The sequence below is a fragment of the Rousettus aegyptiacus genome, unplaced genomic scaffold (genome assembly GCF_014176215.1).
Source record: "Rousettus aegyptiacus isolate mRouAeg1 unplaced genomic scaffold, mRouAeg1.p scaffold_m13_p_17, whole genome shotgun sequence".
Classification (NCBI taxonomy): domain Eukaryota; kingdom Metazoa; phylum Chordata; class Mammalia; order Chiroptera; family Pteropodidae; genus Rousettus; species Rousettus aegyptiacus.
In genome coordinates this window covers 43707356-43734009 of record NW_023416292.1, presented here as the reverse complement: position 1 = coordinate 43734009, position 26654 = coordinate 43707356, and the positions used below count along the sequence as shown (strand labels likewise).

Here is a 26654-nt window from a genome sequence, read left to right as displayed (position 1 = left end):
CTGTATTTGGTAGGATCTATGATCTGTGGTTAGTTGCTGCTTGTTCCGGACTTTGAAGTGCTTGAGAGGGGCCACGATGTGAGCCGAGGCCAGATACCAGTAATGCCAGGCTTGGGGCCAGCTGGTGGTTGTTACAGTGCAAATTGAGGCTAGCTTCTGCTTGTGTGGTGTTTGTGGTCCTTTGAGTAAGTCTGTAGCACGAAACATGAAAGGCCATTTGTAGAGCTGCTGGAAGAAGCTCAGGCCTGGTGTCCGAGTTGGGTGAGGCAGAGTCTCAAGGAATCACCAACCAGGGCAACTAGTGTTAACTGTTAATGGAGAGCACAAATTCGGCACCTGCCTAAACTAGGCCAGCTGGGTGGAAGGAGAGCTCAACAGAGGAACAATGGCGCCTGCCAGCACTTCCATCTCTGGGGAAAGTTCTTTCGACCCCTTTTCCTCAAGCCTTCACCTTGACGTTAATCATTTTATTCCTCCCCACATGCCCCTGGTGCTTCTCAAGCTACTGTCCCTGTGCTGGACCCAAGTGTTTTTGCGCCCACCCCTTAAGAACAGCGCCTCCCATCTCCTGCAGCCCCTTGTTTCTCTGGAACACAGTCCCCAGTGGTTTTCATAGCTAGATGTGGAGACTCCTCTTCCTGGCAGGGGAGCCTGGTATGGGGCTGTGACCCCTTGCTCCTCTGGAGGAACTTCCGAAGATGAGGTATTACTCCTGATTTTTAATTGCCACCCTGTGGGTGTGGGAACTGCCTATTCCACATCTCCACCCTCCTACCAGTCTTGATGTGGCTTCTTTATATCCTTGGTTATAGGAATTCTGTTCAGCTAGTCTTCCGGTGGTTCTCAGTGATGGCTGTTCTATAATTTGTTGTAATTTTGATGTCGTGGGAGGAGGCAAACTCGAGTTTACTTTGCCACCTTGACTCCATCCTATGTTTCCTATTATCATTTATTCACCCTAGAGTATGAATATAAAATGCCCCCCCCAACACCATCTCCAATAGTGTTCCTGAAGATGATTAAGATTATCCCAAGTTAGATTTAAGATAAATTTGGGGCAGCCGAGTCACAACAGAATAAGCAAGGGCCCACTAATCCTGGTTGCCATTTACTGTGTGCAGTGGGTAAGTCCCTTCATCCTTCTAGGTCTCCATCTCAAGCACAGAGTGCACCGTTGTGTGGATCAAAGAAATGTTACTGTACCTATTCATAACAGTACCTGGGGAAGCGTACTTTTTAAAATAATCAGCCTGTGGCTCATATGAAATGTTCAAAAAAATATTTATTTATAAAAAATGCAATGGGATAAGTTTATGCTGAGAAATGCAGCAATAAATACAGTTGAAGAAAACAGAGCAACTCTACATTGATACATTGGCACAAACAGGAATAACACACGCACCACCCAGACCTACGTGTCCGCAGGCCGATTTTGTACACGCTCCTTTAGAAACACCACTCTGAAAAGGTACTGTCAGCTCAGGTGAGAGAATGAGTACACATATAATCACAAATGCACACAGATGACTTTATTTAAAAATTAGCAAACAGTACTATAGAAACATCGATATGTAAATTTCTAAAATGCTGCATCTTAAATTTAGTTGGCAAACACCCCTTTAGCTATAAGCATGAGTTTAGTCTTCCACATCGAAACCAGACACTAAACTGTAAAACAAAAAAAGCTTCCTATTGTTTGAAAACACCAATTTAAGTAGAAGATTGTAAAAATGCATAGATCTGTACTAAAAGAATTGGCTGTACAGGAGTACTCCCCTTTCACAGTATTCCTTTTTACTTCATATATGAGTTACTGGTTATGCTGTAGGATTCAACTGTTACAGCACTAAAAGGCAACTATTTAGGGAAGAGGCAGAAAAAGGAATGTATGTAAGGCAATATTTCTTTTAGGTACAATAAGCATAATAGTGTTTTAGGAAGACAAGATAAAAATTACTCAAGGCTAGCTTGGTTCTCACTGAATAAAAATAATGGGCTAAATACTGAGCTCCTCTCTGTGAATCTAATAATCAATGCCTTGGTCACCATACTGGTAATCTCCGGGGTAGTCATCTTGGTACTCGCCATGATACTCATCTGGGTATTCTGCCTGATAATCGCTATCACTGATTTCCGACCCATTTGTTCCTGTTCCTTGGCTTCCATTATGAATGACAGGTTCTGTTGGAGCAGCACAGTATTTGGGATCATATACTTGCCGCCCAAGCCCATACACACTCATTCCTTTCTGGGAAGCGACTTTGTTGGTACCCATCTGTAGAGAAATTGTTGAGTTGTCCACTGGTTGCAAGGTTAGCTTCTGATCGTAGATGTCTCTCCTGGTACCTGGCGCTAGCATCCCCGCCTAGAATCAGAGCATAGTATAAAAGTTAAAACAGCAGCTAAAATCTATTCTTGTGAATATTTTCTAAACAGTGAAATTACTTTGAATGTGAACACTGATACAATAACTTTCCTTTGGTTCAGGGGTAAAGCTAGCTTACCAAAATACCCTGATGGCGAATCTCTCTTATGAAAGTAATATTCATTGGCTTTAGAACTAGGTCACCCTGACTTCAAATCCTTGTTCTGCTGTAAAACTGCTTGCTAGGTGCCTCAGGCAACTTACTTTTAGTTTTGAGTTTCTCATAGACAAAATGGAGACACTACTACCTTGGATTTAGAAGATTAGATGTAAAGAATGTAAAAACAAAACATCAAGCTGGCAAACCTGAAAGTAACATTTGAGTGTCTATTATGATGATATACACAAGCTGGGGGACCAATTTCAAAAGGCTCTGAGACACAGAAGAGCTATGTCTTCAGAACAACCACTCCCCTCCTTTTCAGAGTGCAGTAAACTCACACCTCATATTTCTCCATTAATGCCAGGCACATGCTTCTAGATTTAAAGTCCATAAGAAAGCAAACTTGGGTGGCAGCTATGAGAGATACCATGCCACATGAGGCAGGACATGTCCCATAAAGGAAGAACACCACCAAATCTCCTCTTGGGGTCATTAAGCAAAAGCACACTGGTTGGCTGTGAGACCTTTCTGTTCACCGATGGTTCGGAGAACCTCTCGATGAGGTGCCGGTGGCCTGTGAACAAGAAGACACTTCCATCTTGTGTGGCGTTAGAATCCTGCCATTCCCACGGCGCCACACTTCCTCCTGCTGCACTTCCACCCGCACACTTAACAAGCATGCCAGCTACAGCGTTCTGAGTAGAACGCCAGATAATTTTACCGACTAAGTAAGGGCTCCTTTACAAATAAAAGTCAGAAGAACTGGAATGAAAAATTTACTTGGATTTGAAGCAAGACACTGTAATAAACATCGTTTGCGTCTGGTTAGATGGACAGGCCAGCTGTTCTAACTGCCAACAAGAGCCATGAGCGATGCCATACTTGTGTTGCTATAGAAAAGGTCCTTTCATTCTTTTGCCTTCTCAGCAAAACCTCTTTTCTTGAAGGAATATACTCTAAATATACCATGCAAAAATACCTACTTTGAATTTATTAGTAATAATAAGGGCTCATCGAAAGAGCCCTTTTGTACATTTTGCTACGAGTATAAAAAGGACTGCTTACCTGGCTGGCTCCTTTGTTGGTGCCCATCTGCAGACTAATCGTGGTCTGGTCAAAAGGTTTGTCAGTTTGCATTTTGGGATCATAAAGATGCCTCCTGGTCCCATAGGCTGTCATACCTGCCTGGCTGGCACATTTGTTGGTTCCCATCTTTTAAGTTAAAAAATAAAATTAGCACTAATTACCAGAAGTTAACAACATATACAACATAGAGAAAACTTTCTGTTCTACTAAAAAGATGGAAGGGGCAAAATTAAGTCTTTTCCTGTGCCAAGACTGTGGACAACTAGATACAAAGGATCCCTCATGCTTTTTCCCAAAGTTCAAGGTGAACCTTTAAAAAGAATTTCAAACAATTCACTGGATATTAAAACCTCATTACATGATTAACTATATAAAAATATGCACACAAGGAATGGACAGATCACAAGAAGTTATTACATTGGCCGAATTATGAATAAATGTCTTCTGCTATTCTTCCCCCTTAACTCTCTGTAGCACAGACAACCAAATTAAGGGGTACCTGCTTCAGCCATTTAAAGGGACAGAAGCAACCTTTGGCTAGGCAATATGCTTTTCTGCTCCAGGTATGTGTTGCATAAAATATGGCAGCAAATGCCAGGTGCCTTCTTTGGCAACTTAATAGGGGTTCTTTAAGCTTCATCAAAATCACCCTCATTTTCATGGGAAAAAAACCACGTTTTATTCCTCCAACTCTCATGTCACTGTGCAGAGTCAGAGGCAGAATGAGGGACATGACCTCAACCAAGCTCAGAGGACCAATCATTAACTTCCCGCCCCATTGGGGATAATACAGCTCCAGGACCAACCACTCAGTATGCCTTATTCTACTAGCTGGGGACATTTCTACTGTTGGTTTTTTCCTTAAAAAAATTAAAGGAAAAATTTTGTACTAAAAGTGAAACCTGTTCATTGGAGAAGGTTCAGAAAACACAGAAAAGCAAAAAGCGGGGGAATCACTGTAGTCCTACCAGCCAGATATTTGCTGTATTTGTGTGTATCCTCCTCATTTTGCCTTATGTGTCTGTGTATATATCTATAAATACACATTTACATAAAAAATATGTGCATCTTTTAAATAAAGTTGTGAGAACACTAACCATAGTATTTTATTACCTGATTTGTTTTCCTTAATATTGGAATTCTTGCGTATCATTTATACATTACTAGTTCTTCTTACAGAGTTATAATTTAACCAACTGAGTGCTATTTGGAAATTCGGGTTTCTTACCACTGATACAACTTTGCGTTGTATGAAAATAAATCCACCTCACATTGACTCAGTCAAGAGGGGCACTATATTAAGCAGGTGTCAGAAAGTAAAGCCCATAGCATATTGGACATTTAGCCATGGTGTTTTTGTGACACTCTCCAGGGCAACAACGTGAACAGAAAAACAAATATGTGAACTAAGCATTTCCGGGAAATTAAATGGACAAATTCTAATAGCGCTTGTACAGTGCTTTCCTAATAAATGACTTTGGCACTGTGGATTTGTAAAATTGCCTCGTTGAGTCAATAATGTTTAGGATTTTCTTAAAAAATAAGTCAATGTAAGTAGCAGGTAAAATCATTTCCTGGAGAAACAACTGTCAATTGAGATGGTATGCCCAGTTTCTCCTAAAACAATCATCATGTCATGGGCTCTACAAGGGCACAAATTATATAAACCGCACATTCATCCCAAGACCTACGTTCTTTACTTATGAGAGATACTTTACATGGTGAGGACTGATACAGAATAATTGATTACGTAATGCCACACTACTTACCTGCAAACCAATTACACTTTGGCCAGCTTTTAATTTTCCTTCATCAAAACGTCTTGTTTGTTTTTCTGCATACTTAACTCCAATGTCAATGGTTGTATGGAAGCCTTTTGTTTTAGCCTAGACAGAAATATGCACACTTACTGAAAATAAACACAAATGAAAATTCTGCCAGAAGAGTTTTATGGAAGGAACAACAAAGAAATGATACGGTCCATGGATGAAGACTTCATGAAGTACCACCCAAACTAGGGGTAAAAAACCTATTTAAGGCCATTCAGTAATACACCGTACCTCTAAAATGTGAGTGTTCTAATTAAGCTATCTTACATGAAGGAGCTGATGTCAGCCGCCTTTCCACAAAGCTAATAATTATGAAAGGGACGGGGGCTCCTCCCTGCCTAGCCTGTACTCCCATGGGAGAGCAAAGACGCAATTCATCATCAACATGGTGGGAATTTTTAATAAGCCATTTTATTAAAGGCATATACGTACCAGACCTGCTAGAGCCACCAGCGTAGTCTGAACCTGCGTCATGTTTCCATTCTCAAAAAGATCATTTGCTTCAAATATGTCATGTGGCTTCATACCATAAGCCTGAATAGCTTTAATAAAGTTGCCAATATTCTCCAACTATAAAGAAAAAGAGTATATAACTTTTGGAGCTAAACAGTAACATTCATATTATCTAAGAATTCTAAGTCCTCATGGCTAGATATAAGACTCCAGGCAGAAAGCTACCTGCCAAGAATTCTAGCCCATATATACTAGGCATAGCTCTCTCTGAAAAAAAGAAAGGAATAAAATGTATTTCAGAATGGGTCACATAATGGTCTTTTTAATATTTTTAAGCATTAAAGTTTTTTAATTTCCTCAAAGGCAAGATCTTCCTTATATGCTCTTAAGAATTCTGTGTCAGAGGTATCCAGGGCTAAAATTTTCTTTATCAAAGGCACATAATACATCAATAATTTATTGTTTTAATTTAAAACTAAATTTGTGGTTACTAAGTGGTTATTCTCTTATATCTCAAAATACAAAGTAAGACTAAATTGTCCAATTTTACTTAATCATACGCTTTCATGAACTAAGACTATGCTTAATACAGTGTTCTATAGTTAGCTATTAATTACGTTAAATTCCTTGCTTTTCCCTCTTTTATCCTTATGGTCTGGATTGTATTTCTCTGTGTAAGCTATCAAATTCTCTTTTGAGATTAGATAGGCTAAATGTAAAATTCTAGGTTAAACATCAATAGAACTAATTCTAAGTCATTATGAAAATATTAAAAGTAACATGATAAAAAAATTGCCATGTGCACAAATTTCTGCTAAAATGTCTATTTTAAAACAACAATCAAGTTTTCACTACATAAAGAGCAACCAACTAGAACAGGAGGTTGCTGGTTTGCCTGTAGGTTACCTGTGGCCAGTTTAACGAGGACTCGTTGACCTTCTTCACGGAGCCTGGCTGAAGCTTGTTTATGAGTCTGAAAAGAAAAATGTGACACCTTACTTATTGGTCACACAAAAACAAGGACTAGAATGTAGAGTTGGTTCCTTTAACATTAGTAGAGGAAGCATTAAAAACATTTGCAGAATATCAAGGTTTGACACCCTGGACTAGGAAGGAGGTCAAGGCAGAGGCCTAGAGAAAGGACTAGAACAGAAATGGCCAAATCAGGGCCAAAACTCACTCGCAGAGGATTATGCCATCTTTTAAGCCCAGCTGAAAGTTGGTGCCGATGCTCATGCCTGTCACTTCCTCTATCCAATTGCGAAGATCTTCTTCTGCCTGATGATCATACTTGGAAGCAATCTGAAACACAAGTTAAGTAACTTTGAGAATTTTCACGAAATCATTAGAAACTCCTGGCTTATAATTTGCTCTGCCTTAATCATCTATTGAGATCACAGCTGTCACATGCAGTAAATTACACTCACTGGCATTCACTGATGAACCTAACCCACGATTAAAGCTTCAGTAACTAATTAAAATGTTCTTGGTTAAGTTGGTAGTATATAAAATTTGAATAGCATAGGAGAGAATCTGAGACTGAGGAGAAAATATGAATCAAGATAACACAGATTACTACTCCTGACACATAGGAAGTGACAAGAGTTAATAATATATTACAATATAGTACCAGCCACATTAAACTTTCAATATTAAGTCATTAATTACCACATTCCAAAAAAAGAGGTTGGTAAGATTCTGACACAGACAACTATTTTATATAGTATCGCAACTGGGCAACAGTTTTGTTGCCTGGAAAATTCTGGTGTTTCTACACTTTCTAATGAGCCAGACACACACACACACACTCTCCCCACTCACTATTAATTATTGTACAACTCTGTTTATGTAGCCTACATCCTATTAGACTCCTCACAGGAGTCACTTCCAGGCTCTTAGTACCTAGCACTCTATCTGATACCCAAACACTTAATAAAACTAAAAGAATATTTGTTAATTCTTACAGAATCTACAATGAAGGCAACTTACCAACACAGATGCTATACTATTATACATACTAAAACTACCACAGGTTTTGAAAGATCCCTCCAAAATAAGACCATACACTTCAGTTAAAAAAAAAAAAAAGACAAAATTCATGCAAAATATTGTTAAAAACCACATGTTCAAGTCCTTAAGCTAGTCCTAGGGTCCTTAAAGAGGCTCGTCCATCAGAGTCATTAAGAACACAGCTGGAAGGAAAGATCGTGTGTCATTTTCCTTTCTTTAGCACAGGTGAAAATGTCAGCGTTGGGTAGATAGTGGAGATCACCATGCGTGTAGGAGTTAAATAGCGCTCTCGGAAACGGAAATGAACGTGCGAAGGCTTGCTTCCACAAAACGCAATTTGGCTTAATTGCTGAAAGAAATTAAATGGGATGCTGACACTTTCGTCATGGAGAGATCCTTCAGGTTCTAGTCTACCCGAGTCGGCCCTCTCCCCCTCCTCCGCCACCCAGGGGGGAACGATTCCACTTATTACTGTATCATTTAGGGAGACGGCAGTCCTTGATCCTTAGCATTTTCTTCCCACATTAGAGAAATGGCTCTACCTCTGTGACAGAATAATGAATAATTTATTTAGGTTGTAGATTTATTTAACCAAGATTACAAATGGAAAGTCAATGAGTTTATATTGTTAACTAACACAGCGCAATGTTCCTGGATCAAATTTTGGCCTGGAGGTTAGCATATAAAAGATAGTTTAGGTACAACGTAAAGCCAGTACCTAATGTATGATGATTTTCTGACCCCCAGTATTTCCATTCCCTAAAAACCACACATCTATTCTGGCTTCCTACCAGTCTGGGTTCTATGGGCATCTGCACGTGGGAACGGGGAGGGAGGTGCTGGTGCTGGAAGGTTCTGCCACAGGGACATACCGGCCTCTGTAAGTAGGAGGGGGCCATTAACTCCTATTATACCTCTCATAAATATTCTTAGATAATGCGTCTGCCAACATATCTATTCACATATGGCACCTTTAAAAAATGGAATAAGTTGTTGGATAAGAATTAACACCTGACTATATTTTCATACTGGAGTCTTGCTTGTTATAGGTGGCTAGAAAAAAATTCTGTATAAATTTGCAGGGGTTAAGGGTGACCAGAGAAAAACAGGCAACGAAAAAAAGGAGAAACTAGTACTCCGTCAGCATGAGCTACGGAAAACAACCTCCAAGTTGAATTTTCTTCTAAAGTGAAAGCACTTTCAACTACAAGATGCAGCTCAACAAATCTAAAGACAAAATTGATATGCGAGGGTGTGTGTGTGCCTTGGCTCTGAGCCTGGCTCTACCCATCTTGTTATGGGCCATTGATTATTTCATCTAACTTCTGATCCATTTCCTGTCTATACAACAGGAAAGCTGAATTCAATGACTGCACTGTCTAAACAATTTAATCAGCAAAAATTATCATGAAATTCTTTCTCTTCACTTTTTCCAATGTAGAGATGAAAGTTATATTGGAGGGCTTTTAGGTGTTTTGTAAGGTGGTGGTGGTAATTAACCAAATGAGGCCTACTAATAAACCAAAGAAATATAAAAGCATATTTAAGTTTCCTTTGTTCAAAATTTATCTGAAAGATCCAACACCATGTCCCAAAGTGATTACAAATCTAACTAACTTGAAATATCCCAGTAGGAACTCCAGAGAGGATATTTCATTTTCTCTTTTGACTGTTCTCATCAAGGGAGTGATGAGAGAAAAATCAAGGCCTGAAGTCAGATGCACCTGAGTTCAAACCTGAACCTGATTAGTTAAAGGGTAGGGCTCTGGACAGCTGACTCTGTCTCTGAGACTTAATGTAGTAGCACATGCACCAAAAAAATGTATGAGCACATACATGCAAGGCTCGAGGCCCTAGGTGGTAAACGAAAAATGAAAACTAGGTATGCACCCACATTATGGGTCTGTTGGTTTTGACTTAGGGTTTTCCTACCCAAATATTGCTAATGTTTTTTTTAATAAGTGAGCTTTCTGCAAGTTAAGCCAGCTAACTAGAATTCAAGATTTAGAAATATGTACTTGTTAAAAAAAAAAAAGTTTAAAATAAAAAAAAAATTCTAATATTTAGAGAACAAGTCATTTTCAAATTGTCTTAGCTCCTGGCCTGTAGCATTCTATTCCACATGATGCAGAAATCTTAAGTGTTTCCTTTAGAACAGGCTTCCCCAACCCCTGGTCCATGGACAGGTACCGGTGTTCGGCCTATTAGGAACCAGGCTATAGCACAGGAGGTGAGTGTCTAGTGAGCGAGCACTAGCATCACCACCTCAGCTCTAAGATCATCAGGTGTTCGATTCTCATAGGAGCACCGGTCCCTTGTGCCAAAAAGGTTGGGGACCGCTGTTCTAGAAGTATATCAGAACATAATCAAGCAAATACGATTACATTCTCTAACTACAGGGGTTGTTTTTGCGCTGTTTGATATATACCTTTTAAAATCGAGAGACTGGGAGTAATTAAACATAAAAAGTAAGCGTTGGCAAGTAAAGTTTATTCAGTTTTCATCTAAAAACCTTTGATTTCTGAACATCAAGCAGAAAATGATGGCATTATCTTCCTTGCAACAAGAAAGTTAGCTTAATTTTCTCATTAATACCTCATGGAAATTTTACTCTAATTTGTTTAAAAAATTACTTTCCAAGTTGTTTCTAAACATCATTTTCTTTCCTCCTCTTCAAGATTTATTTGACCTTCCCATGACTTTGAGTTTGACTGTTTTTTTCCAGCCCACAGCTGCTGCCTCGTTCCTCGCATACTGAAGCCTCCTTTCCCACCCGGACTCCTCCTTGCAGGGGCTCCCACGCTGCTCACGGCAAGGCACACCTGAAAACAATTCTACACAGGGAACACCTCCTGGAGGCTTCTCACCACAGCCCACCAGCATGCCCCTTGCCAAATGCAATCAAAAGGCAAAGAATACTGCCACTTGCGACAACAGGGATGGATCTTGAGTATCATGCTAAGTGTAACGAGACAGACGGAACAGGACAGGAACCATGTGATTCCATTCATATGTGGATATAAAACAGAAAGCAAAACAAACTCATAGACACACAAAACAGCACGGTGGTTACCAGAGGGGAAGGAAGGGTGGGGGGAGGATGCAGAGGGTAAAGGGGTCAAATATGTGGTGACTAGATTTTGGGTGGTGAGCACACAATGAGATATACAGACGATATATTACAGAACTGAACACCTGAAGCTTAATGATCTTGTTAACCAATGTTACCCCCTAAAATTTAATTATTTAAAAAGAGGCAAAGAAAATAAAGACCAAGAAAAAGGCCTCTAGGGCATCTGATACTGTCGATCATCCTTTCTTCGATGTCCACTATCGGGCTCCCACCCCCGGCATCCGCAGCGGCTGCTATGGCTCCGGCCTACCCGCCTTGGGCTCAGGCCCGGGTGGCTTCGGCCTTTTGCTCTTCCCACGGCTCCTTCCTCGGAACGGCTCAGAGCACCAGTCTGGAGTCACCCTAGGTGAGATAAAAGCCTGCCGGTTGTTAAGACAGAGCCAAGCCCTTCCTGGCACTGAGCTCTGAGAAGAATCCCTCGCAATCCCTATGAGCATAAAGAGCAAGGAGGGAAACTGCGCTTCCCAAACCATCTCCACGACTGACCCAAAGTGCGGCCCCTGCACAGGCCTTCTCGGTGTGAGCATCCAGCCAAAGTGCAATTCGGTGAAAACACGGGGCGCACCTGGCCTGAAGCAGGATGCTAACATATATGCCCAAGAACTGTCTGATGGGCTCACTTAAACCCAGTGATATTCGAGAATCTACTAAAGAATGTCTTTCCCACATATTCCTTCTTACAATATGTTCCCATAACAATACTTGTTAAAACCTGCAAGCATACAATTCCAGGTCACTGTCTCTGGTGGTTACAACAGTATCCCCCAAATTTCAGTCATGCCTGAACTCCCAACTCTCACTAGGCACCCTATTTCGACCACCAGGACATTCCAGCATCACCCTAAACTTTCTATGTAAAACCACATTCAACATCGGCTTCCCTCTCCCAAGTGTTCCTGTGCCCTCGATTCTTCTTTCAACTGCTTTCTCCATCACTCCGTCTGTCCTTCATTCAAATGACTACCCTGTATCATGCATGGTTCACAGGCAAAGTCTCTGCCCTACAAACTTACATTCCAGTGGGTAGACAAAGGTTAAATAAGATGTGTTAAGACATCTGCCAAAAAAGGAATAAAGTAGGGGATTGAAAATGAAGGGAAAATGGGAAGATGAGGACTCGAAATTGAAAACAAATTTCTACCTGAAATGTCAATATGCCCCTTCCCTTTCTTTACCACTTACCATTTTGATACCCTGTGCAGACAGGAAACAGGCTTTAACATTTTTCACCTACTAAACCCCTCCCCCAGTAGAGCCTTCAAATGTGTCAATAACTTTGCAAAGGTTTAAGTTTTCATGTTGCGAATACAACGGACTAAAGATCACATGCCTTGACGTCAAACTTCAAAAACTTCTGAAATCAGTGTTCCCAATTCCAGTGTGACCTAAGTAAGCACCTTAACCCTGGCTGACCCCATTTCTCACAGGCAGCCTCCTCCCTTCCAGAATCACTGTGAGATGAAACGCATGCCACAGGCAAAGGGGCAGGTCTCAGTGCCTGGCATGTGGCAGAACTAACACACTCCCTGTGTCTCGGTTGAGCACCGAGCGAAGCGTTCTATTCCCTGAACCCCACTGCAAACTGTTGAGTTTGTCTGCGATTTAAAAAGAAAGTCCCAGAGCGACAGGCTCGCTTGGCTCCAGGCCAACACCGCTGTCCCTTCCCATCTCCACCATCCGCATGCTGGTTCCTACCTCTCTACGTCTCTGCTCTTCTCTCTACTAAGACTGTTTCTGCATCCCAAATTCTCATTCTTTTTCACACTATTGCTGATAAAAAAAAAAAAAGACAGAGAAACTTTTTTTAAAAAGCAGGTTTGTATCTTATGGTGGCGAAGGCAGTGGGAATTCTAGAGGAAATCACTTTTTATTTGGGACAATGATGTCAAGGTAGTCGCATGCCTTCCTCAAGATCACTACAGAATCTGAGGCTCACTCTATGGTATGAACTTGCTAAAGATTTGATGGGTAATGCCTACTGAGGGGAAGCAGACTTTCCTACCCCAAAATATGTTTTTTGGGATACTGATTATTTTAAGCTGGCTATTTTCAAGAAACAAAAGACTCAGGAAAGACCTTTGACCTTCTCCTAACTGCCTAAAATAACTGATAGAGGACCTGCTCCAGGAAGGGAGTTATCATAGATAACTACAGTTTAATATAAACTAGGTGTGACAGACAAGAAGGAACCTAGCAAGGCCCCTTTTGATCAAAGTGTTCTCTGTGTCCTATTATTACAGATGGCCCAGCAAACATTGATCTACCATTTGCTTTAACATCTCCATGTGAAGTGCCTTCTGCCTTTCGATGTCCCAAAGCACAGCCCCTGCCCCCCTTTTCCTTAGCTCAAGATGACATATAAGCCTCTACTGCCCAATGGGACTCATCTTCTTATGGAACCCCTGCATTTATGTACATAATAAATTCTGGACATTTTCTGTTAATCTGTCTCATGTTAATCTGATTTTTAGCCCAGCCAGAACTAAAAAAGTAGGAGGAAAAGTTATTTTTTTGACCCCCAACACTACATTTAAAAACTATGGCAAAGCACTCCCGCCTCTGGTGAGCAGGAGTGCTGTCTAAGAGCACGTGACAGCTGGGCCTTCAGATCGAGGTACCAGCACGCGGCACCAGCACAATTCTTCCCCTTCAATTACATACAAACGAATACAAAGACATTACATGATTCGATGTATGAACACTGTGAAACTGACAAGAAATTAAAGCTTTGAAAATAACTTAAGAGTTGGTCTAGTGCCTAAAGCAAACAGTACAACTAACAAATAACGAGAAAAATGTGGAACCAATAGAATGTCAATTTTGTCTTCTCTCTCTAGAAAATGACCTTCAGATAACAAAGTTTAGAACATACATAGTTAAAAGTGGATTTTGAAAGTTCAAATTTAAACAAGGACGGAGTGTGGACAGAGGCTGGACTCCCAGCGGAATCTAGACTCAGGAATAATGATTAACTAAGATGTGATGTTTAACAGCTCACTGTGTGAGAAAAAAAACCCTTGGCAAACGGCAGTTAACAGGAACCTAGAGGGAGTGCAGGCACTTGGGTGGGCAGGGCCGTCATCGCAGGGCCTGCGGAGCTGCACCAAGCCTGTCGAAGAACACCTGCTGTGTCCTCTTGGGTGGGACAGGCTTTATTAGTCTTTGTACCCTTACAGCTCATACCTGACACACAGTGAGTACTCAATAAATGACTTTTCATCCACCGATAGTATTACTAGATTATGAAACCCGCCAAGTTTAAAGATCTCCCTTGTTAGGGAAAGGCATCTGCAATTGAATGCTGCTGGTTTTCATAAGTGTCACATCTCTTTGATCTACCAATCTAGTAATCTTAGAGGGATCACTAGGGACATATTTGTTTTACTCTCTGATAAAAGTCCCTTATGTCCACAGCACTCCTTAGGTCCCGCTGAGTAATCCTAGAAGTGGGGCCTGGTCAGCAGGAACAACACACCCACTGTGCTGCCAGTCGGTCGAGGCAGCAGGAGCCCCGGCGTGTGCACCTGAAGGCTTACATTTAGATCTCTTCTGTTTGGGTAACATACGATTTGGAAACTATTTGGCATACTTATTAAACTTATAGGAAGTAATACTGGCATAGTTAGAAAGAAGTGAAATTTGGATTCAGAAAGATTCTAGCTTAATAAACAAACTATTTAAGACATATGCAAAATCCTGTCCCAAAGTTCTAGACATAAGTCGTAATGCTTCCTTACATATGGAGCCTGAAAGAGCTAATACTACCTTAGTCTGCACAGGCATGCAATTCTTTATAACACGCTATTGGACACGAGGCAATTACCACTACCTGTACTAGAAACAGAGAACATCAACTTGCCAAAGCAAGGCTTAAAATCCCCCCTTATGGAGGTGCCTTGTCTACCTGACCAGGTGATTTATGTTGTCAAAACGGAATGAGTTATGTGCTTTGTAGTAAAACACAGGAACCACTTAATAACCCGATTGTACCCTGGTATGTGACACCACACACACCTCTGGCATTACCGTGATCAATTCTGGGAGCCAGACTTTAAAAGACGGCACTGACACACTGACATCAGTTTTTAAAAAGAGCAAACTGGATGGGGAAAAGGTTAGAAAAACCAGACACGGCCCACTGAGAGAGACCGGGTTAGCCAGTAGTGGCTACCTGCCACCGAGAAGGGTCTTTGGGGGCAGGAGAAACATCAACTGTTTCGATGACAGCATATGATGAGGGAGCTGATTTATCTGAATGCCAAAGAGCAAACCCAGGATTCGTAGAAATTCTCAGGAGATGATGGGCGAGAGGCAGGAACGGAAAGCCAGCATGTGAGTGCCCATGGCTGAACAGCATGCTCTCACGTCGGAAGGGGGCTGCTGGGTCTTGAATTTTATGACACTGTAGAGATCTTGCTGAAAAGGGATCGTAACTGAAGCCCCAGCTAAAATGAATGAAGACAGAGCTCTCACTTCTAGAATACTGAAGGGTCTGTACCTCACTCATCACAGTATTTGTGGGTATCCTGAGTTTCTGGTGCTCTCCAGATGTTCAAGCATCTGCACCCCCTTGCCCTCCCTTTCATGCCCTCCCCGCCCCAGTTGCGCGGCAGCAGGACCCTTACCAGCTCTTGAGCAAGTTCGCTTCACAGGACAAGTCTTGGAGTCTGTTATGACCCGAGGCATGAAATCCACCACTGCTGTCTCAAGTAGAAATTGGTTTTCAACTCTACCAACCCTCACAACCCACCCCCCCCTCCCACCCCCGCCCCACACTGACCGACCTAGCGCTAGCTGCCTACTGCGGACTGAGCCAGGACACCCACTGCTCCGATTCTGGGACAAGGGTGGTGAGGAAGCCAAGGAGACACAAATCCCAGCACTTCAGTTGGCTCCAAGGGACCCAGATCTGGATCCACATCCTGAATGCTTTTCTGCTTGCGACAGTGGAGCCTGCCATTTCAGAGGTGGCCTCACACAACTAGTAAAGCGTAGAGCTGAAAATTCTAATCTTAAACGTAGAATAGAGGCTGGTGGGAGATGTCACCTATAAGCCAGGTCCTACACAAATGCCGCCAAATACACAATATATGCAAACTAGAGCCTACAGTTCTTATACATCAAGACAAGGAAGAAAATAGTTACAGGTCTACAGATGCGCTTTTTTAAAAAAGCTGAACACGCTTCCGTTTTCCTGTCTTAAAGCCCAACAGGAGCCTGGAAGGGGTAACACGCACCCCTTGGACAGTGAATATTGACTCCATGTTTAAGTGACTGTAATGTAACCTGAGCACAGAAAAAGAGGGAGAAAGCACCGCATCCTCCAGCAGAGTGCTGCGCCCCAGCACAAAGAGCAAAAAAACCCAACCTGGCATCCCGTCCAGATCAAGGGCCATGGGGATGAGGAGGAAGCAGCATCCAAGGCTGCAGAGAGAAGCAGCTGGGTCAACAGTGGGTTCCACACACAGGCCTTGGCCTGGACCATCAGACCCAGCGGCTCTGGAGAAAGAGAGACACAACAATAGCAATGGAAAAGAGATGTCTTATCCATCAGGTTCTATCCACCAGCCTTCTTCCTTTCTCCTTTCCAGCTTTGCTCTGGGAACCCTCGTCCTTCTGCTGCTTTGCACCCCCCACCAGGCGTATAGATCCCTTCCCTTTATTTGCTCCATTGATGGGTGCAGACCACCACCAGCTTGTCTGAAACAAGAGCATCTCTGATTGAACCGGTGGCCAACCTCACTGTCTTGTCTCTTTTAGATCTCATGACAAACTTCATATCCTCACTTAGTGGTCCTTCCTAACTCCCCTCCCCAGAAATTTGCTCTACTTAATTAAGATGATCACCGAGAGGTCACCAGTGACCTGCTGGTGGCCAAATGCGGTGGCACTCTCCGCAGCGCTCTCGGAGGCCCCTCCAGTCTCTTCCTCTGGCTTCCTGTTCAATGATACCAGCCCGCAGCTTTCCTCTCTCATCTGCCTTCTCCTTTTCCCTCAAAAGACACCAATCCTCCTGAGTTCTGGCCTCAAATTAAAATGTTTAGGAGCATGTGCTCTAGAAACGGAATGCTCGATCCGGAATCCCATCTCTACCATACCTCAGTTTCCTCCCCGGTAAATCAGAGATTAACATCACTTACTGTTGGGAAAAATCAAAGACTTAATATACATAAATTTTAAGAACTCAAAAATATCAACATTTGTCCTACTATTTATGTTTTACTAGCCACTTTTGTCCAGATGCTAAGAAGATTTTCTCCTTCAAATTCGATATCATAAAAAGCAACCACTTGACACTCATTGACAACCATTTGATAAGGGATCGTTCTGATGCTGCCTAAGCTTTCTATTTTAAAAATGATTTATGTTACCAAATACTTGCAGAAGAGATGCCCTTAGCCTCGTCTCACTGGCAACTCCCGCTTGAGTCTGGTGGGCGTGATCAGTGGAGTAGGGGTCACAGATGTCAGTGACTCGAGACTCAATAGTAAAGAACTAAAGCAAATGACTTAAATTCTGACAAGGCTGCTCTGATGCAGTTTTGTTTTAATGTCAAGGGAAGATCTTCCCTTCCTTACCATTGGTGGGAAGCATAAACCGACTTTTTTAAAGAGACATTTTATCTGGTAATACCTATTAACACAAGTAAATGTTAGGTCAAAAGTTATACACTTTTCCACACAAATACTTTTAAATACCCACCGGTGGGAAAGTAATGAATAACGGAAATCATACAGACTATAATTCAGTTCCCAAAATGGCTGAACAATATTCAAAGCTGTCTAAGTGGCTGGAACAGAAGTTCTAGGATACTTTGGCTTCTTTACTTCTACATCTTGGTGTCTGCATTCTCCACAATGAACATCATAGGCAAGGAGATGGCACCCCAAGGCAGATGCACACTTTTCATGCAGAGATAAGTTGTCCAGAGGGTTCGGCAGGGCTCTGGACCAGGTCTGGGTCCACGGCCTGTCTTCCCCACCACCGGATGTCCTCCCACCCCACCCTAACCCAGCTGAGACAGAGGAACTCTCTGTACGTACCACACAGTCTATGCCACAGACGGAGACACAGACAACTATGCTTGGAACCATGAGTTAGCTCCAACTGGGAGTGGAAGGAGGCTTAAGAACAGAGCAGAGCAGTGGCTCAGACTCTGGCTTAACTGAAGTCCTTCCGACGCACAGGGCAGCGAGACTGCATCCAGAAGCAGCCACGGCCGTCAGAGTGCTGCTGAGCAGCGTGAATAAGCCGTGGAGCTGGAGAGAGCACAGGCTCGAACCTGCTCTCGGGAAACGGCAGCCTCAAAGGGCGCTGCCGGCACGGTTCACGAGTTCATCGTAAGAGATTTGGCAGAGATATCTCAGACTGAAACACGTTAATTCTTCCATGGGCCCCTATAAAAAGCAGCCTCCTACCACGTGCATGTTTTAGAAGGTGGTCTAAAGTGGACTTCAGGAAAGGGTGTCAACAGCAGAGCTGTCGCTTCAGGAGAAAAAGAACGTTTCAAAATCAAGCAGAGAGAGGAAGAAAAAGAAATGAAAGCCTAGCTGGCTAAGCACATGCCTGTGTGTGTGGCCCGGGCGGGGCGGGTGGGGCTATGACGCAACCTCAGGTCTTTGAAGAAAGGTAAGGAAAAAGCCGGAGACAAAGGCACGTCAGTCTTCAGAGGCTGGGCCCATTCCGGGACGGATCTGGCCACCGGTGGACTCTGAAGAGCAGCCCTGTGGTCTCAGCTCAGCTGCTAAGGAAAGACCAAGAGCCTGACAAACTCACAGTTGGAAGTTTAATATAAGTATAATCTCTATACTCTATTAGAAGTATGATTGCTGTTGCTATTTTTGCTTTAAAAGTAGAATCACATGTTTGAATTACAAGAGACGCCACATGGTATTGATTATTTCCTCTATTTCCTTCCACGTGAAACAAAAGGAGGGAGGGCAAACTGCAATAAAAAGGCACACACTCTATCCATCTGTGGAGCCTTGTGCAGCACTAAGCAGGCTGAGAGGCCTGCAGTAATGAAGAAAGATCAGCCTGCAAACATTTGAGAAGGGGAGGAGAAGAAACAACAATGACATCATAGCCAGCCTTGTCTAGCCACTCGGCAGCTAGGAGCCCCTGGAAAATTTGTTTGGGGAAGAAAGCAAAACAGCCATCAATGCTTAAGGCTCTGACTTACCCAGGAGAGTCCTGCCAAGCCCAAGGGGCCTCCTCTTTTGTCCACACTCACATCCCCCGTGCCCTGGCCTTCCCATTGCTGATGCGCCCGCCCAACAGTCCCCTCATTCCCCGAAGCTTCCATGTCATGAGGAAGATGTTGAAGAAGTTCCCTTCCTACCGCAGCATGGGGGAAAGCTAGGAATTAGTCTTATCTACTCATGGACTTGGTTCTCAAAGGTCTAGATGGAGCCTCTGGTGATAAGTGAGATTTGAGTACTAGAGAAATACGGACCCTCTCTGAAATCAAGAAATGAAAGATGTATTGTGTTTAATGGAAATCTATCTGTAAGGAAGAAAGGCCAGATAATACCATGCCTAGAAATAACGGCCTCTAACTCTACACAGAAGTCCCTGGTCGGAGGGTTAGAGACCTCGGAATTTCAGTGAGAGAAGGCATCACAGGCTGCCTAGGAGGAGTCCTGGACAGGGACTCTGCCAAGGGCAGATCACAGTCCTGACGGAAGCAAAACAGAGCAAGAGCTTGGGCATCGCTGTCTGCCCGAAGCCACATTCAGATACAATCAGTTCCATACACGAATGTCCAACTCCTGGAAATACACTCAACATCTAGAAGCTAAAGGAAGCTCAGGAGAACACGGAACCTAACCAGCAGCAAACCAGCCAGCAAAATGGAACAAGTGTTAACATTTACATAACATGTACTCTTAGTTCCAGGCCTTATTCTAAACACTTCACATGGGCTGTCCATCTTACTTACTTCTCCCAACAACCCTATGAAGGTAGGGACTACCAAAGCCTCACTTTACAGTTGAGACACACACAGTTCACTTGCCAAAAGTCAGAGTGAGAACCAGAACGAAGATCCTAACCCAGACGGAGTCCATGGTCCACATTTTAGCCACTTGGCCCCACTTTCTCCCTGGCAAGAACCTGGAGAAGACTCACTAAACATCTTCAAGTCCACAAGGATTCCCATGGTCATATGTTTTTATAATCTTTGCAAGATATTTTTCTACGTCTTTGGAATGATGATCCACAAATTGTGTAAACTTCAGGTGCCACAAAAAAACCTTGATCTACCCCCGGGCTCAAGAAATCCTTAATGAAAACCTGAGCACAGGTATCTGAGTAATAGTGAAGAGCCCATGATAGCTATAAGCTCAGTTACGGAGAACCAGAGCATGTAGTACATATGCTGTAGAAGCTTAATGCCTACAATTAAAGGACACTTGCCAAGAAATTCTAAGGACAAGCTCCCTTCCACCACCTAGTCATACTGAGAAGGGAGATAAAGCATGTCCTCACTCTCCTGGATATAACGGTGACTGGCTTAAAAACCAAAACCATCCAATTGTGTATGTGTTTTTTTTACATCACAGATGATATTAATTGTGCTTCATGATACGCTGTTAATTGAAAACACTCACTAACCCTCATGATCTCAACTTGGAAGGGAAGAAGGCATAGGGAAAAAAAAGATATATGTCTGGTTTGATGATAGTCCTATTGAGGTCTTCATTGTCAAAGCTTATTTCTGAAGTCTAAATGAATGAATAGAGGCAAATGACACAATTTCCACAAAGCTGTAGGTCACAGGATAGTGAGCTTGATAGTAATGCTCATTAATACTCCAGAGTAGATAAATCTGAGCATTTTAAAGAGGCAGCATGGTACCTCTTACGTCAGCAAAGTGTTTTTTCTTTATCCATTTTGGTCAAGAGGGGACCTCTATCACACTTGCACTACAGAATTCCTTTACACAGACTACTCAAACAGGGTTAATTTCTAGTTTCTAAAGATAGTAAAACCTATTCCTTATGGATCAACTCATTAAATCCACACGCATTTATTGAGCATCTACTATGTGTCAGGTTCTAGTCTAAAAGATCTTATGCATCTCATCAGTGAATTTCTACTGGAAAAAAACAATAAAGAAAAAGTTTTGAACTGTAAAGTGAAAAAAAGTTAAACATAAACCCATCTATACATTTTTACTATGATTCTGGTGTTCTTGCATTAAAACAAGGCAGACCACCTTAGGATACGATTTACAGTGGGAGTCCACAGTCATCCTGGGGTTACTCTGATCAGGGGCAGCCTTGGAACAAATGCTTGTCCAGGCAGGCCAGCAGGGCCTTATGAGATACTGGGTCTAACTGAATTATTACTATAGGATCTTTTAACTTACTCTTCTCAATGACTTACAGTATTAGTAATATCTTCCAACATGGTTTTTAGCTGTTGAGAGATACCGTTTTGTAGCCAAGCAGATTCTGAGAACTCAAGAGCTATTTTGCTCTAATTGGACATTCCACAGGAACAGACAACTGTTAAGACTGTGCAATCCGATGTCACACTTAGTATTTCCTCCCAGAAAACATATCAAAGTCAGCTTCACGCACTGTCCCCCAACAACCAACTTCTCCCAGTTTCCCAAAACCTGTAAGAAAGCTCCCTGCAGCATGCGCTCTAAGACATCCTTCACGGTATCCTGAACTTTCTACAAGAAACTACGCCGACTCTAACGTCTCGTTCGGAGCCAAGTATCAGGAAAGGCTGTGCTTCTCTTCAGGACCTTCTGTGTTTTCTCATGGCCCATAAGGGACAGGGGTATTTCCCTTTTCATCCTTGTCCCCAAGATGCAGGCAAGGGCCTGGACAGTACATGGGGGACCCTATTACTTTACGAGTGTTTCCACCCCTCACCGAATGACCTATATACCAGCTTCTGCATTTTTCCTGACCCTCTACTCTATTACGATCTTCATAGACTGCAAGTTATTGATCTTTTCATTGTTATTAAAGAGACGTTCATATTCTAGGCTTAAGGATTCTTTTTTTAGGCTGTTTTCAAACACCTTCTTGCCCATTGCAGGTGGTTGGGGGGGGGGGGGAGTAAGTTTGTATGTTCTACCAGCTATTATCATCTTGTCAAAGAAGTATCTTAAGTTTACAGATTTTTCCCTGAAATTTTACTAACTCAAAGTATTTAAATCAGGACTTTCTCAATTCATTGATTAACTGCTTTCACAAGTCAAATATAAAGACCAAAGGCTTATTTAATAGAAATGGAATACTACCTAAAGAGGAATTGACATATGAGTGTAAGAAATATAACATCAATCCTAAGTAATTTTCTATTACAAAGAACAACTACAATGTAGTCATTGAGTACTTACTACAAGCCAGGCCTGTCTCAACAATGTAGAGTTTAGGGGTATTTCCCCCCATCCTACTGATGAGGAAACTAGAACAGAGATATCAAATAACTCGCCCAACGTTATACAAAGCAGTAAGAGGCAATGGTGGAGGACTAGGACCCGTATCTGCTTGACTCCCAGGTCCATTCCATACAGCCTCCCCAGGATACTTATGCTTTTTCCACTCTGTTAAATCAGGTATCAAGGAAAAACAAATACTCTTACATTTAAGTGACTTACCCATTATGTAGTACATAAAGAAAAAGCAGGAAGGACTCGACAGGTGTCCAAACCAAGCAAAGTCAAACTTCCTGTTCATGTACCCACTCTTCAGGTGGTTCAGAGCCATGATTTGAAATGCAAGTACAAAGGCCCAGCAAAATGGAGATTTGATGTTCAAGTTCAGAACAGATTAAAACAGAATTACATGAAGAATCACGATGTCAGTAACAGGTGAGCATCAAAAACGGGGTTAGGGAGAGTGGACAACAGTGATTTACAGAACATCCCTGAATACTTCACTAAACTAAGACACCACTCTTAGAGTTAAAATTCTTAGAATATTCCAACTTTCTTCTGTAACTTTTGGGCTTCAGCCTCCTGATCTGTAAATGATGTTGGATAATCCTCCTGACTTCAGAGGGCTGTTAAGATCAAAAGACTTCTTATGGAAGGAATACTGTACAAAAGGACCATGTAAATGAAAGGGGTTATTAAAAGAGGGGTTTGGTACTTAAAGGATAAACCTAAAGTTATAACGAACTTTCCAAAGCTTCTGAACACAGGTTTTACTGTTTTTTTAAAAAGTCTAATAATTAGTGGTCTAGCCTCAGTCTATGCCTTTCCTTAAGTCTACTCAATAATAAGTAGGAAGCGGGCAGAAATCACTTTATTAGTTAAAAGAAATTAACATATTAAGAGAAGCAGGCACTTGAAGGACTGCCAAAGTTATCAGTACCTCATCTACAATGCAAAAGGTAAAGACTCGCTTGCTGCCAGCCAAGAATCACAAGGGCGAATTAAAATTAATGTGCACAAGCCAGACCAGAGTATCACATTCAACACTGTGGACAAGCAGATTCCTGTGAAAAGATTCCTAAAGCTCCTGTGTAAACCTTGGGGGAAAAAGGACACCATTTTGCAAATATTTTAGTGGGTGAGGGTTGTAGTCAACCATACACAAACCATTCACTTTTCTGTTCTTTAAAAAAATGTTCAGGAAACTAAGGGCAAAAATCAAGATAAATTACAAAGGAAAGGACCTAAAAATTTCGACTTTAGAGGCGTGGACTAAAATCAAGTCCTTGCTACAAAGATTGTTCAGAATTTAACAACTGAATTATAATATGATGCGTAGATTGTACGGGGTGATGAGAGCCTCGACTCTCCCTTGGGGTTTGATAAGGGTGCGCCTCCTCACTGCAGAATGCACTCCACGCCGCGCAGCCCGCGACGCGGGGATGCTACAGCTCCGACAATGCCACCCCAGGCGCGGTGGCCATCCCGACGCGCCGCGGCTCGGGGAGGCGAATGGGAATTAAACAGCAGCCCTCCTTTGTGGTGCTTTGGCCAGAACAGCAGAAAGGAGACAATGAGCGTTCTGTGCGCAGTTCCGCGCGGATTGGCTGGTCTCTCCCCCCAGAAACCCCTGATGTCATGGACTTGGAATGCAGGGAGGGAGGAAGGAAGGACAGGATTTGGGGAGGGGGACGCCTCTCATCTCTTTCCCAGACTCAAAGTCCCAAGATAAACTCGACGTATTCTTCTGTTAGACAAAAGTGACAAAACTGGATGCTCCCCAAACTCGATCATTCCAAAATACAACCCGCCAAAAAAATCAACCACGAACAAAAGAAACCCACGAAGACGCTCTTGATACCGTACCAGCCTCAGTACACAAACTTCTCAGGGCTTCATGAAAACTCTTAAGTCTCTGGCAGATAACGCTCCAAAGCGGCGCCCTTAGGCTTTGTCTCGGTTTCCCACAAAAGCCGCAATTCGCCGCTAGGCACTGAGATTCGGCAAACTGAAGGGTCCCTGGGGTGGTGGGGCGGACGCTTGGGAGCCTCCCTGCCCGGGGGAAGAGGGGGAACAATGCGGGGTCCACGTCAGCCCCGTAACCGCCTAACTTCGCTCGTGGCTGCATTCGCCCCAGGGGTTGGAGTGCGAGGGGGCGCAGGGGCTGCAGCAGTGGGGGTCAGGGCTGCTCTCGGAGTCCCCGGCCTTGCGGACCGGCCCCACCTAAGGGTGAGTGACCACGCAGGAGCGCCCCCTGCCCGGAGGGGCGCGTCCTGCAGCCACGAGCGACACCGCGGCCCCAGGCGCGCGCGGCGGGACCCCAGGCGCCGGGAACCCCCGCCCGCCGCTCGTCCGGCCCGCGGCGCAGGAACAAAGCCAGAAGAGCGGCCGGGGCGGGCGCCTCGAGCCCGGGACAGGGTGGGGACACGCGGCTGCTCTCCGCCGCTTCGACGCCTCTGCGGCGCTCGGCCGCAGAGCCGAGGAGCGCGGGGGGAGCGCGGTCCGGCGCCGTCCGGTCGCAGGGGCCCCACCCGCGCCCCGGCGCACCTTGTTCTTGACCTCGGCCGAAAGCCCGTAGGAAGGGCCCTTGTTGAAGTGGCTCATGGTGGTCGGCGGCGGAAGGAGGCTGCGTCCGGCCGCGGGGTGCTCGCGCTCGGCTTCCCGGCTCCTGGCCCCGAGGAGAGGCCGCAGCGCCAGACGCTGGGGGATCGCTCCTGGGCGAGGCGGAGGCGCGCGGGCGGTGCCTCGAAGGCTGGATCCGACTGCGTCCCGCCGAGCCTCCCGTCCGCTCGGCGTCGCGCACTCACTGCCCCCACCTCCGCCCGCGGCCTTTGGGGATTGGCCGGCCAGCCTGACCAATGGCGGGCCGCCTGCTCCCGCCTCGCCCGCCAGGGGCGGTGCGCGCCTTCCCCGCGGGGCCGCGGTCCCCGCCCCGCGCTCACGCCACCGAGGCAAGGCGGCCCCTCTTCCCGGCCGGGCAGACCAGCTCGCGGGCGGGGAGCGCCTGGCGGCCGCCCGGCGGCCTAGCGTTCCCGTCAACTTCCACGCCTTGGCTGCCGCGCCCAGGGCAGCGGCCGGAAGGCAGGGAGGCACGCCTTCCCCAGGGCTGGCCCGCTGCTAACCTGCAGACCCCGCTTGCCTCGTCCCCATCGCCCCCAGAGCGAGGACAGGGCCCCGCCACCTGGTGCAGGAAGCCCCGGGAGCAGCCTCAGAGCCCCGCTGCCAGAGAAAGTGGGCCCCTCCTCCGAACACCTGCTCCTTCCTCCCCTACCTCGCAGCTCTCACACCTGTCGGTCTGACCTATACCTGGCTGCCGCCATGGGAACAGTCGAGGCTTACGGCAAAGCCTGGGCTATTTCCAGTGCTTTTCTGAATTCTCACCAGTTGCTTTTTTTTGCAAGCATCTTCATCAGAAATTCAGCTAAACCAAAAGCTAGGTGGCTCTACGTTTTTTGTTTGTTTGTTTAATCTGGAGGCTTCTTTGAATCAGGAGACCTATGTTTAGAGATAAGTAGTACCCTTTAGGCCAGAGGCAACCTCCATTCTTTTATGGTCCCGTTTCTCACCTAAGGGAACTTTTCCCATTACCCCCCACCCCCAGCACCTGACACTGTAGTAGACGCCTTCCAAACATTATCTCATTTACAACTAGTAGGAGGCAGCCATTATATCCGTTGTTGGAGGTGAGAAAGCTGAATCAGAGACAAGTACCCTGGCCGGGATCTGACCCCCTCTACAGCTTCACCTCTTGCCATGGCTTCCCAGTGCACATCTAGGACATATTTTAATCCCTGAGATGCTAGTATAGAATTGTGTTGACTAAACACCAGCTACTGCGTCAGAAGAGACCATGGAACCAGATATGGCCACCTGCTTGAGACCAGAAGCCAGACATCTAACCATAGTTGAGACATCCTGGAACAGGAATGAGTAAGGGGACTTTAAAAGAAAATGCACAATACTGCTGTTTCAAGGACTTTGGAATGACCGGAAGTGGGAGGAAGTGGGAAAGTGCAGGAGGCTAACAGGGAGGCAAGTAATTTATGATGTGCAAATTTAGTCAGGAGATAGTAATAATAATTAGGTCATTCTTCCTACACAATGATGACATAATTGACTCATGATTAGTGGCAGGTTGTTTGGGCAGTTTTTCCAGTAGAGTGACAGTGGCCGTGGTCATCACAAGACCTCACCCACTTTTCTTTGGGACTAAG

General features: G+C 44.2%; 1 protein-coding gene across 1 annotated transcript; it reads right to left on the bottom strand.

Annotated features, from left to right (window-relative positions):
* Nucleotides 1-1264: 1264 nt before the first annotated feature.
* CNN3 (calponin 3) lies at nucleotides 1265-25230 on the bottom strand. The gene is made up of 7 exons (XM_016140913.2): nucleotides 24988-25230; nucleotides 7077-7198; nucleotides 6803-6869; nucleotides 5876-6013; nucleotides 5384-5500; nucleotides 3594-3740; nucleotides 1265-2365 (listed from the first exon to the last, which is right to left on the bottom strand). Exons 1-7 carry the CDS (start codon nucleotides 25042-25044, stop codon nucleotides 2024-2026), a joined length of 990 nt encoding a protein of 329 aa, XP_015996399.1. The 5' UTR covers nucleotides 25045-25230; the 3' UTR covers nucleotides 1265-2023.
* Nucleotides 25231-26654: the final 1424 nt, after the last annotated feature.

Coding starts and splice junctions, on each gene's coding strand:
- CNN3 (XM_016140913.2), bottom strand. CDS start 25,044: ATGAGCCACTTCAACAAGGGCCCTTCCTACGGGCTTTCGGCCGAGGTC. Junction 6,014..6,802: donor CCTCGTTAAACTGGCCACAG/GTAACCTACAGG, acceptor TTTTCTTTATAG/TTGGAGAATATTGGCAACTT. Junction 2,366..3,593: donor CCAACAAAGGAGCCAGCCAG/GTAAGCAGTCCT, acceptor CTCTGATTCTAG/GCGGGGATGCTAGCGCCAGG.